This window comes from Poecilia mexicana, unplaced genomic scaffold (genome assembly GCF_051168715.1).
Source record: "Poecilia mexicana isolate PSO_F unplaced genomic scaffold, ASM5116871v1 scaffold_12, whole genome shotgun sequence".
NCBI lineage: Eukaryota > Metazoa > Chordata > Actinopteri > Cyprinodontiformes > Poeciliidae > Poecilia > Poecilia mexicana.
The window spans coordinates 22,922,057-22,935,981 of record NW_028263381.1 but is presented as its reverse complement, the minus strand read 5'-3'; the positions used below and the strand labels follow the sequence as shown (position 1 = coordinate 22,935,981).

General features: G+C 42.2%; 1 protein-coding gene across 1 annotated transcript in view; it reads right to left on the bottom strand.

Annotated features, from left to right (window-relative positions):
- Nucleotides 1-7,734: 7,734 nt before the first annotated feature.
- The window catches only part of LOC148156122 (NLR family CARD domain-containing protein 3-like), a 185,855-nt gene continuing 179,664 nt past the window's right edge, over nucleotides 7,735-13,925 (bottom strand). The window contains exon 2 of the mRNA XM_088010629.1: nucleotides 7,735-8,209. Coding sequence (XP_087866755.1) covers nucleotides 8,032-8,209 — 178 coding nt within the window. The 3' untranslated portion in view covers nucleotides 7,735-8,031. The remainder of the gene's footprint in view (nucleotides 8,210-13,925) is intronic.

Genomic DNA, 13,925 nt, shown 5'->3' with positions numbered 1-13,925 from the left:
ACTAACCTGGTAGAAAAGATATCAGGTGTTTCTGCTCCTCAGCTCCACCTCCCAGATCAGGAGGTGGAGGAGATCTGGAGCTGTTCAGGAGAAGGAGGCCGAGCTGCAGGAGGCCCAGAAGACTCCGGATGTCTGATGGTGGAGACTTTAAATCAGGTCCATGAAGGAGGAATGAGGAGCCAAGCAAGGAGGCCCAGGCTCTCATCGCCTCCCTGAAGGAGGCCCAGGCTCTCATCACCTCCCTGAAGGAGGCCCAGGCTCTCATCACCTCCCTGAAGGAGGCCCAGGCTCTCATCGCCTCCCTGAAGGAGCCCCAGGCTCTCATCGCCTCCCTGAAGGAGCCCCAGGCTCTCATCGCCTCCCTGAAGGAGCCCCAGGCTCTCATCGCCTCCCTGAAGGAGGCCCAGGCTCTCATCGCCTCCCTGAAGGAGGCCCACGCTCTCATCGCCTCCATGAAGGAGGCCAAACACCAACATGGCCCTTTTCAAAGCAAACGGGCTGAAGAAGAGGAAGGAGATCCAGGTCACCATCACTGGGTCTGATAACTCCTTCTCCTCCTACTCCTCCTGCTCCTCCTCCTCGTCTTCCTCCTCCTCTTCCTCCTCCTCCTGCTCCTGCTCCTTCTGCTCCTCCTCCTCCTCCACCTCCACCTCCTCCTCCTCTTCTTCCTCCTCGTCTTCCTCCTCCTCCACCTCCACCTCCTCCTCCTCTTCTTCCTCCTCGTCTTCCTCCTCCTCCTCCTCCTCCTGCTCCTCCTCCTCCTCCTCCTCCTCCACCTCCTCCTCCTCTTCTTCCTCCTCGTCTTCCTCCTCCTCCTAAAATCTGACGAGTTTAGAAAAATAGGAGCCGACAGAAACAGAAAATGTTCAGAGAGAAAAACTGATCAACATTTCAATGAAATCTGATGAATGAGAGGAAAAAATGAGAGAAACAACATCTTGATATTCAGTGTGAAGCTTTGACTGGAAACACACAGGAAAACATGAGGATCCTGGAATATTCCTGGAATAATCCTGGAATAATCCTGGAATAATCCTGGAATAATCCCAGCTTCCATCTTTAAAGGACTGGAAGAAGAAAAAGTTTCCAAGGACTCAATCAGAAAAGGTTCACCAAGAAATAGATTGTAGAGATGAACTATCTGTTCAAGAGTGAGAGAGTTTCTCTGACAGGAGGAAAATCTTTAGACTCAAATCAGGAAAGAGACACTGAAGAGGAATTATAAGACAAGAACCTAAATCCAGGAATCAGAGGTTCAGTGAATGTGGTGTTGAAGGTGTGGAGGTGGATCAGTGAGTCAGAGGAGACTCTGTAGAAGGACAGAATGCCAGCAGGACAGTCCACATACACTGATACTCTGTTAGAGACGGAGGAGGAGGAGGAGAGACGAGTTGATCTGTTATTGTGCCTGACAGAGTAACCATCATCAGAGCAGATCAGACTCCAGGAACGATCATTATATCCAAACAAACAGTCTCTACTGTTTCCTTTCCTCCTGATTCTTCTGTAACTCACTGATATATAAACATTTCCTCTCCACTCGACCTCCCAGTAACAGCGACCAGTCAGACCAGTTCTACACAGCAGCTGATAACAGTGATCAAATCTGTCTGGATGATCAGGATATGACTGAAGCTCCTCCACACATGTCACCTTCCTGTTGTCTTCAGACAGTTTGAGTTTTCTGTTCACTGTGTTTGTGTCGATGGTGAGTTGACAGGAATCTGATGGAGAGAACAAACACAATCCAGCTGCAGTTATTGATCATTTATTGATCTTTGATGATGATCCTGAATGAGTGATGTGACAGTTTGAAGATGGTTGAATGTGAGCTGCTTTGTTGTCATGAATCAGATGAAAAACACACTTACACTTCCTCAGACCTGGTGTCAAGAATGGGCCTCCAGCAGGCTCCACCCTGAAAGGAGGAGGGGGGTCAGACCATCAGTCTCTTTCAGCAGCAAACATGGACATTACATGTCTCTCAGACACACATTGTCCTCCACTGAGACAGGAACAGTCCAACATCTGGATTGCAAACTGCAGTGGATGTAGGAAGGACAGTTGGTGCTGCTGCAGCACAACTCATTTCTCCAAACACAGGAAAAGCTCCAACAGAGAGGAGAAAGGAAATCCCTCAGTAACAACCTGAAGAAACTCACTGAAGCCTAAAAGGACATCAGGAAACTAAGGAAACATTTCTGGAAGCTCAACCTGATTTAATAATCAGCATTAAAATCCAATCAGTCTAAACTCTGATCAACACCTGGATACCTGCTCCATCCACACTCCCACACACAGATGAAGGAATGAAACACTAAACAACCTGCTGCTGAAAACCTGCTGTGGCTTCACTGGAATATCCAGAAATACAAACATTAAAAAGGAGAAGCTGCATCACATTCAACAAAGAGTTCAACAAGAACCAAACATTTGATCTCTGAGCTCAGACTCACAAACCAGGGAGAGGCTTCCATCATCACACACCTCTGACAAACACCTCCAACCTTTCAGCACTTCCTCTACCAACCAGCACCACCAGGTGGCGCTATACACACTTGTGAGTTTAGTTCAAAATCTTGATTTCTCTCTCTGAACTTTTAAACATCCATCTGACCAACATGGAGTTACTTTTCTTCTCATCTTTGCTCCTTGGGGCTGATTGGTCTGGAGCTCCATCAAATATTGTTTTAAAGTCCTTTCTGTCATCAGTAGATCATCATGGAAATCTAACTGAACTTCACTTTTATTCATTTAGTCAGAGTCCCTATTAAACTCTATTAAATCCATCCCACTCTTTCATTTTCCTTGTGAGCCGTTCTTAGTCAGGAGAATATTCCAGAAAACTGGGTAATGATCTCTGCCTCCAGATGAGGCGTCTAAATATTTAATGATCAAACTAAATATTTCTCTTCAAACTAAATGTTTCCCATCAGACTAAAGACGTTTCTCCTCTTCCTCCTCTATCAGACCTTCTCTGCTCCTGCAGCAGGTTCCTCCATACCTGAGAGCTTCCAGTCTCCAGTCTGGATCCTTCAGTCCAGCCGACAGCAGCTTCACTCCTGAGTCTCCTGGATGATTGTAGCTCAGGTCCAACTCTTTCAGATGGGAGGGGTTAAAGGTCAGAGCTGAGGCCAGAGAAGCACAGCCTTCCTCTGAGACCAAACAGCCTGATAAGCTGCAGACACACAATTCATCACATGATGAGAACATTGAGGTAGAGCCCAAGGTCTGAACTGGACATTTATAGAAGAGGAAAAAAGTCAAGAAACTGGAGCTTAAACTGTTAATACTTTGAAATATTAATAAAACTGTATTTCCTTTTGTAGATGATAAAAATCAACATTTCCCCATCAATGGTTGGAAAGATCTGCAATAATCTCCTTTGTTCTGTCAATAATCCAGAGTTACACTATCAGTGGAAGCCTGACCTCCACTTTTCTTAATAACTTTCTTTATGATTCTTTCAGCCTGGAGGAAATGAAAATTATCCATTATTATGTGTTGAGATTTAGCAGGTTAACCATGTCACAGTCAGACATCAATTATTATATCAAATAATAATTACATCATCTTTGAAAGCAGGTAAAGGTGTTGAATATTGTTTTCATGTTGACTTCCTGTTGTGGGCGGAGTTTTGCGCAGGTGACATCGTTTCTCAATAAAAGGCCACAGGTCGCTCTGATGAGCACTGCACTCAGGCCAAACGTATCTGGTGGCTCTGTGGGTTGATTTCCTCCGTCCGTCCTCGGCATTTCCAGCCCTTTACTAATGGCAGCGTCTACAGGTTATGGGCCCAGGAAGGAGCTTGGCGGCCGATGGAACCGATTATGTTTTGACGGAGATGAGAAGAAGTATGAGTTGTGGGAAACCAAGTTTTTAGCCCACTTACGTCTGCTTGAGCTGAAAAGCACCATATTATTGAAAGACGAACCCGATGATGCGGAAGAAGACGCCACCAAGAACGAAGAGGCGTATGCAGAATTAATCCAAGTTTTGGATGATAAGAGTTTGTCCCTTGTCATGAGAGATGCTGCAGATGATGGCAGAAAAGCCTTAAAGATCCTGAGAGATCACTATGCTGGTTCTAGTAAGCCACGAGTGATCAGTTTGTATACGGAACTGACGTCTCTTCAGAAAGCCGTCAATGAGAACGTCACTGATTATATTATACGAGCAGAAACTGCAATTACAGCGTTGCGTAATGCAGGAGAAGTTTTAAGCGATGGCCTGTTGACTGCAATGATTTTAAAAGGACTGCCCGATGAGTTCAAGCCATTCTCTGTTTACGTTACACAGAGTGATGAAGAGTTAACTTTTGCCCAATTTAAAACCAAGCTGAGGAGCTATGAGGGCACCGAGAAGTTGAGTGTTGCGGACTCCGCGGAAGATTGCGTGATGAAAGTTAAAGGAAGAGACGATTGGAGCACGAAATTCATCTGTTACACCTGCGGCCAGAGAGGTCACAAAGCCCTGGATTGTTCTTCAACCTTGGGCGAGCGCAGAGAGTCGAGACAGTGGTGTAGTTTCTGCAAGAGCGCCACGCATAAAGACGCAAACTGCCGGCGGAAAAGGCGAGACAAGGTGAAACAAGCGAGGGATGAGGAAGACCACACGTTCGCTTTCAAGGTGAAGCAGATTGACGACTCCCAGATTTATGGCACGAAGATAAAGGGCCTCATGATTGATTCCGGGGCAACAAAGCACATTGTGACGGACGCGGCAAAGTTCCAGGATTTCGACTCAACGTTTAAGCCTCAGAGCCATGTGTTGGAGTTGGCTGATGGCGTGAGGGCCAGTGGCATCGCGCTGAAGAAAGGCACCGCCAGAGTTCGTGTGAGAGACAATAATGGACGGGTTGTGGAGATGATGTTGAGGGACACCTTGTACGTCCCGTCATTTTCCCAGGACATCTTTTCAGTTAAAGCTGCAACAGCCCAAGGAGCGACAGTCATCTTCAAAGACGGACAGAACAGGCTCATCCATAAAAATGGTACGGCTTTTGATATTGATGTTCATGACCGATTGTTCTATTTAAATACTCTTGCAGATGAGGTTGATAAATGCAATGCATGTTATGACATTCAAACGTGGCATGAAATATTAGGTCACTGTAATTATGAAGATGTGTCAAAGCTGGAGAGTGTTGTAGAGGGAATGAAAATTAAAGGTAAAACTGAAAAGCCTCATCTAAACTGTGAAGTGTGCACACAGGGCAAGTTTACTCAGACCAGAAATAGAGAGCCTGATGGAAAAGCTAAAGGTGCATTGGATCTAGTACATGCAGATCTGGCTGGCCCAATAGAGCCAGCTGCTAAAGATGGGTTTAGATACACACTAGCTTTTACAGATGACTATTCAGGTACTATTTTTACCTACTTCCTGAAAGCTAAGAGTGACACTGTTAAAGGGACAGAGAAGTTTATTGCAGATGTGGCACCTTATGGGAAAATCAAATGTATAAGATCTGATAATGGAACTGAATTTTTATCTAGTGAGTTCCAGTCATTGCTCAGTCGAAATGCCATTAGACATGAAACCTCGGCCCCTTATTCTCCCCATCAGAATGGGACAGCTGAAAGAACATGGAGAACTATCTTTGAAATGGCAAGATGCATGTTGATTGAGAGCAATCTGCCTAAAGATTTATGGACATATGCAGTTCAGACGGCTGCTATTATCCGTAACAGATGTTACAACAAACGTACTGGGCAGACTCCATATTACATGTTAACTGGAAAAAAACCTGACCTTTCTAAAATGAGAACTTTTGGGTCTGAATGTTATGCGTATAAATACAACAAGAAAAAGTTGGATTCACGTTGTGAAAAGGGAATTTTTGTTGGCTACGACAAGAATAGTCCTGCATATCTTGTGTTTTATCCTGACACAGGTAGAGTACTTAGGAATAGACTGGTAAAATTTATAACAAAAAGTACCAACGAATGTGACACCCAAACTGATGACATAGATGAGAATATCTCACTTAGAAAGAAAGTTGAAAGTGAGCAATTAAAATCTGAGTTGCAAACAACTGTCTCACATGACATTAAAACTGAGACTTGTAACATAGATGAGGGTCAAAGTGGAGGTAACCTTGGTGCACGTTATCCTAAGAGAGAAAGAAAATCTCCAAAGTACTACACAGATCAAGATTATGAAATGAAATGTGAGGATGATTATGCAGATGTTAACATTGATTATTGCTATAGGGTTGCATGTGATGTACCTAAGACGGTGGAAGAAGCTATGAGCTCACCACAATCAGAATTATGGGCTAAAGCTATGAAGGAGGAAATGGAGTCTTTAAAAGAGAATGATACTTACACCCTAACTTTATTACCTCAGGGTAAACAAGCAGTGGGGGGAAGATGGATATTTACTGTTAAAGAAAATCCTCTAGAGACACTTTATAAAGCGAGATATGTAGCAAAAGGCTATAGTCAGATTGCTGGTATTGACTACCATGAGACTTTTTCTCCTACAGCTGATATGACATCTGTGCGTGTTCTAATGCAACTTGCCGTTCAATATGATTTGGATTTACACCAAATGGATGTCAAAACGGCATATTTACATGCCCCTATTGATTGTGAGATTTTTTTAGAACAACCTGAAGGATTTGAGGAGAAAACAGAAACTGGGGAGAAACTAGTCTGTAAACTGAATAAGTCACTTTATGGTTTGAAACAGTCGGGGCGAAATTGGAATAAAATGTTACATGATTTCCTTATTGAAAATGACTTTGTGCAGAATCCTGCTGACTATTGTGTTTACAACAAAGAAAATGAAAATGAGAGGGTGATCTTGATTATTTGGGTTGATGATCTTATTCTTGCGGCTAGTAATGATCAAATACTTCAAAGTGTGAAGAAAATGTTGGCTGTTAAGTTTAAAATTAAAGATCTTGGAAGACTTAAACATTTTCTAGGTATTGATTTCACTCAGAAATATGGTCAAGTGAAAATGAACCAGAAAAGATACATCATGAAAATCTTGAAAAAGTTTGACATGACTGACTGCAAACCAAGATCAACCCCATGTGAAAATAAAATGAAGCTGGACAGTGAAGGTCGACTTGCTGATCATAAAAAGTATCGTGAAGTCGTAGGGAGTTTGATCTATGTGATGATGAGCACTAGACCTGACTTGAGTTTTGTTGTCAGTAAGTTGTCACAATACTTGTCTGAACCAAAAGAACAACATTGGGTTGCAGCAAAGCATGTATTAAGATATTTGAAATGTACATTAGATCAGGAATTATGTTTCAAGAAAAATGATCTAAATCTTAAACTTACGGCATACTGTGATGCTGACTGGGCGGGAGACGAGGACAGAAGAAGTATGACTGGTTATTGTTTTTGTTTATCAGAAACTGGACCTATTGTTTCCTGGAAGTCTAAAAAACAGTCCACAGTTTCTTTATCTACATGTGAAGCTGAATATGTTGCTTTGGCTGCTGCTACACAGGAAAGCATTTACTTGGCCAATCTAATGAATGGAATGGACTCTGGACATGAATATACACCTGTAACCATTTTTGAAGATAACCAAGGTGCAATTGCTCTTTCTAAAAGTCCCGTCTACCGCCAAAGATGCAAGCACATAGATATTCGTTATCACTTTATTCGATCAGCACTTACTGATGGAAAAATAACTCTCTGTTATTGTCCAACAACAGAAATGGTGGCTGATATTTTCACAAAGTCTGTAACTAAAATGAGAATGGATAAATTTATATGTTTTCTTTTTGGTATGTGAATGAAATGTATTCTGTCAGCATGAGAACAAGTGGGGGTGTTGAATATTGTTTTCATGTTGACTTCCTGTTGTGGGCGGAGTTTTGCGCAGGTGACATCGTTTCTCAATAAAAGGCCACAGGTCGCTCTGATGAGCACTGCACTCAGGCCAAACGTATCTGGTGGCTCTGTGGGTTGATTTCCTCCGTCCGTCCTCGGCATTTCCAGCCCTTTACTAATGGCAGCGTCTACAAAAGGACAGAAATCTGGTTTCACCAGGATTGGTCACATTTTACCTGAGAGTCTCCAGGTTGCAGTTTGGACTCTTCAGTCCAGCAGAGAGAAGCTTCACTCCTGAATCCTGCAGGTTGTTGTTACTCAGGTCCAGTTCTCTGAGACTGGAGGACTGGGAGCTGAGAACTGAGGACAGAGCTTCACAGCTTCTCTCTGAGAGGTTACAGACACTCAGTCTGAGGAGACAGGGAGGAAAATCTGGTATTAAACTATTCATCAGGATGAATGTCTTTTTCTATCCAGTCAACAATGTTCCTGTTTTACTGATTTAAGGGACTGTTTTATATTTATTTATGTTGCCTTTTGTTGTGAAAAAAAATTGACAAATGTAATGTGGGAAAAAATAGAAAAAATTTGGTCCTAAAACAATCCAAAAACAAACAGTAGCCAAACATTAAATACAGAAAAATTAACATTTTATTTGTGCATAAGATTGACATGAAACTGTCAAAAATATCTTCTGTCATGAAGATGAAGGAGTCTTCATGAATGTTTACGACTTTGTCATAAAGTGTCATTCGATAAATAATGACACATTTAATCCAAAGTTGCATTAAAACTTGTATTAAAAGTCCATTAAAATGTCAACTTTGCATTAGATGTGTCATTATTTACCAAATGACTCTTCATGCCAACAGTTGTAAACATTCATGAAGACTCCATCATGTTCATAACAGCTGCTATGTCACATTTATGACAATGTCATGTCAGTCTGATGCACACAAATAAAGTGTTACTGGGAATTTAACCCCGTATTTAAAGAGTTGTGAAAACACCAACCTGACACTAAAGGTCACTAAACACATGGAAACACTTTCAGAAATCACCACAATTAAAACTGCATTCATAAATATCACAACATTGAACCAAATATGTTTTAAACATGTTATTGGAACAGGATGGACCACCAATATGTTACCATCCTCATGTCATCACACAGAAAACACAAAGTCCAGACCAGATGATGTTTTAACAAAGGGGTTTTATTAAACCCAAGTCTGGACACAAAGTGGTTCTGGCCGTCTGGGTAAAATAACAGAGAGAACCAAGAAATAAGCAGCAGTTGGCCGTCGGATTCAGGGCTGTGGGGCTCACACTGATTCTGATGTTCATAATAGTTATCTCTTCTTTAACTTCAATATTATTATTTCTACTGCTATACTTAAATTATAATTAAAAACAGCTTATTGACCACAAAAGGAAATAAAATCTTCTTGTAACTCATTTTAATTCAAATTCTTCAAATGGTTATTGTAGATAATATTAATGACTGTTTAGCTTAAAGATCTCTTGTGGTCTGTATAACAGTGAATTTCTAGAAGGTTCTGACTTTGTATTATTTATATTCTAGATAAATTCCTCTACTTGTTTCTCTGAATATAGATGATTATTTTAACATGTTGCTCATCCTCTTCCTGTTACTGAAACATTTCCACTTATTCTAGAATCTACATTTGCTCTCAGCCAAATCTCTTCAATGCCAATAATATCTGTTAATGTCATTTATCTGAACAGTCTAACTTCCTGTCCATCAGCCAATCAGCTCCTGGTATTTTCTCAGTAGACCAATCAGTGGAAGCCCCGCCCAGCCCATGATGTGAAGACAGAGAGACAAACTGAACTCTGATAGGAAACAGTTTAAACTGATTTTCTCTCTCCAACCTCTTGGTTCCACATGGAGCTATATTTGGCCCCCTGCTGCTCTGATCAACTAGGATGCAGCAATCTGTCAATAATCTAGAGTTACACTATCAGTGGAAGCCTGACCTCCACTTTTCTTAATAACTTTCTTTATGATTCTTTCAGTCTGGAGGAAATGAAAATTATCTATTATTATGTGTTGAGATTTAGCAGGTTAACCATGTCACAGTCAGACATCAATTATTATATCAAATAATAATTACATCATCTTTGAAAGCAGGTAAAGGACAGAAATCTGGTTTCACCAGGATTGGTCACATTTTACCTGAGAGTCTCCAGGTTGCAGTTTGGACTCTTCAGTCCAGCAGAGAGAAGCTTCACTCCTGAATCCTGCAGGTTGTTGTTACTCAGGTCCAGTTCTCTGAGACTGGAGGACTGGGAGCTGAGAACTGAGGACAGAGCTTCACAGCTTCTCTCTGAGAGGTTACAGTCACTCAGTCTGAGGAGACAGGGAGGAAAATCTGGTATTAAACTATTCATCAGGATTTATGTTCTTTCAAATCAACAATGTTTTTATTGGACAGAAAAGGAACCATCTGATTTTACACAACATTTGTATTTGTTGTGAACTGGTTCATTCTATAGTTGGGCCTCCAGCCTTTAATGACAGAACTACAGGCAACAAGGAGGTTGGAAAGAGAATGATAAAATTACACAATTAACTATATTAATCCATTTCAATGTTAACATAAAGTGGAGGAGTTTTGCTGCTTGAATATGTAACATTATGTTCAGCTGCTGAAGGAAGTCTGTTTCTTTTTTGCGCATCCCCCCCAGTGGGACACTTTGAAGAGACAAAGCACCAAAATATAAACTGAAACATGAATATTTACCTCATAATTAGCAGATTTCTACCCATCAACAATACCTGCAGTAACAATGTGTGTCCTTACAGAGCTTTGTTGGAGGCTTTAACCACTGGCAGCAGCCTCAGAAGAGCCTCCTCTGAAGCAGAGTATTTCTTCAGGTCAAACACATCCAGATCTTTTCCTGATGACACTAAGATGAAACCCAGAGCTGACCACTGAGCAGGAGACAGTTTATCTGTGGAGAGACTTCCTGAACTCAGAGACTGTTGGATCTCCTCCACTAGAGAACGATCATTCAGTTCATTCAGACAGTGGAACAGATTGATGCTTTTCTCTGCAGACACATTCTCACTGATCTTCTCCTTGATGTACTGAACTGTTTCCTGATTGGTCTGTGAGCTACTTCCTGTCTCTGTCAGCAGACCTTGTAGGAGTCTCTGATTGGTCTGCAGTGAAAGTCCCAGGACGAATCGGAGAAACAAGTCCAGGTGTCCATTTGGACTCTGTAAGGCCTGGTCAACAGCTCTCTGATGGAGAGACTTTAGTTTAGGTTTATTAAATAATGAAGACTTTTTAAATATTTGTGTTTCTTCCATCAGGTTGACTCCAGAGTTGATGAAGGTCAGATGAACATGAAGAGCAGCCAGAAACTCCTGAACACTCAGATGGACAAAGCAGAACACCTTGTCCTGGTACAGCCCTCTCTCCTCTCTAAAGATCTGTGTGAACACTCCTGAGTACACTGAGGCTGCTCTGATTTTGATGCCACACTCTTTCAGGTCTGATCCATAGAAGATCAGGTTTCCTTTCTGCAGCTGATCGAAAGCCAGTTTTCCCAGAGACTTGATCATCTTCCTGCTCTCTGGACTCCAGTGTGGATCTGTTTCAGCTCCTCCATCATACTTGACCTTCTTCACTTTGGTCTGAACCACCAGGAAGTGGATGTACATCTCAGTCAGGGTTCTGGGCAGCTCTCCTCCCTCTCTGGTCTCCAACACATCCTCCAGAACTGTAGCAGTGATCCAGCAGAAGACTGGGATGTGGCACATGATGTGGAGGCTTCGTGACGTCTTCATGTGGGAGATGATCCTGCTGGCCTGCTGCTCATCTCTGAATCTCTTCCTGAAGTACTCCTCCTTCTGGGGGTCATTGAACCCTCTGACCTCTGTCACCATGCCAACACACTGAGGAGGGATCTGATTGGCTGCTGCAGGTCGTGTGGTTATCCAGAGGAGAGCAGAGGGAAGCAGTTTCCCCCTGATGAGGTTTGTCAGCAGAACATCCACTGAGCTGGACTCTGTAGCAGCAGTCAGGATCTCCTTGTTGTGGAAGTCCAGCGGAAGTCGACTCTCATCCAAGCCATCAAAGATGAACAGAACCTGGAAGTGTTCAAAGCTGCAGATTCCATTGGTTTCAGTAAAGAAGTGATGAACAAGTTCCACCAAGCTGAACTTTTTCTCTCTCAGCACATTCAGCTCTCTGAAGGTGAATGGAAATATGAAGTGGATGTTCTGGTGGGCTTTGTCTTCAGCCCAGTCCAGAGTGAACTTCTGTGTTAAGACAGTTTTCCCAATGCCAGCCACTCCCTTTGTCATCACTGTTCTGATTGGTTGATCTCTTCCAGGTGGGACTTTAAAGATGTCTTCTTGTCTGATTGTTGTTTCTGGTCTGTGTGGTTTCCTGGATGCTGTTTCAATCTGTCTGACCTCATGTTCATCATTGACCTCTCCAGTCCCTCCCTCTGTGATGTAGAGCTCTGTGTAGATCTGGTTCAGAAGGGTTGGACTTCCTGCTTTAGCAATCCCCTCAAACACAGACTGGAACTTCTTCTTCAGACCAGATTTAAGTCGATGACAAACTGCAGCAAGATGTTCTAAATTAACACAAAAAGTAAAATCATGGATGAAACAAAAAATACCTTCTGAAGATGATTTAAATAAATGCGATTCCATTTCTTCAGACATCAGTAAATGTGTCATTTATCCATCAGGTCAAATCTTTGTAGAAATCCTCTTACTGCTCTGCAGACGGTCAGCCAGCTCCTCCTGCTTCATCCTCCTCAGGAAGTTCAGTGTGATCTTCATCACTGCCTCTCTGCTGCTCCTCCTCTGCCCTTCATCATCACCTCTCAACACCTCATCATCCTCTCTCTGACTCTCTGAGCATTCTGGGTAATCTGGACTCAGAACCTTGTGGATCTTCTTCAGCTCGTTCTTCACAAAAGTGACAATGTTTTCCTCCAGCAGCTGGAACAGAATAATAGATGAAGGAAACTTCAGACTGAAATCATGGAGCCAAACACCAGATGGATGTTGGACAGACTGACAGTCCTCTGGTCTACAAAGTGCAGCATGGAGACGACTGTGAACAGAACCATGGAAAAGTAGTTGTTGTTCATGTACAGACCATAAATATGGAGTCCAGCTGTGTTTGATGCTGCTGGGCAGACGGACCACTGGGAACCTCTGAGCTCTGCTGGTCCACTCTGTGGAGGAACCAGGAACAATCAGGAAGGCAGGAAATGTTCATCCAGCAATATTTACTAATAAAATAACTAAGAGTGTCACATTAAAGCAGAAAACAGAGCATCACATGGACACAATACAAAGAAGTTAGAAAGAGGAAGATGAACTACAAGGATGAAGACCAGTAACACCAGAATCACCAGTAGACATTTTAAAAAGTTGATGCTGAACTTGGACTTCAAACTGTCCACACTGTCAGCAGATCTGATGCTGGTGGAGACAGAGTCCCAGAGCTTGGGGACAGTGGAAGTGAAGGCTCTGTCCACACAGGTCTTCAGGACAGTGTGGGACATCCATCAGGTTCTGATGACTGGATCTGAGGTGATGTGGACATGGAGGAGCTCTGAGATATGTGGGTGTGTCCATGTGGGATCCTCTCCTGGATGTTCTAGAGGATTTAAAATGGTGATACTGTTTGCACAGTTATTATGCAAGTTTTAGTTTTAAGGATTAATTTTAGTGTTGAACAACTACCCTCGGTATATCAAAAATGTTAACAACCTCTCAAATTTGAATATCTAAGAAAGTAAAAACGACATTTTTGGTTTTCTTAGGACAATATCTATGTGGGCCGATTATTGGGAAACTATTAGTGTGCAGAACTTTGTTGAAACTGAATTTAAACTGAAAATGTTCTCATCTGACTTATTGTCAACTAAACAAACTAGTTAATTGTTAATGATCAACTTTGTGTGCAGCAGCAACATGATTCACATGATTACATGATTCTGTAAAAAATATTAGTGCACAAAAGAAGACTGGAAGCCACTTTCTTTAACATAAATGAAAAGGTTTTGTAGAATAGCTTTGTCATGTTGAGCTTAAATGAATTCAGCTTCGATATCAAAGTAAAATGT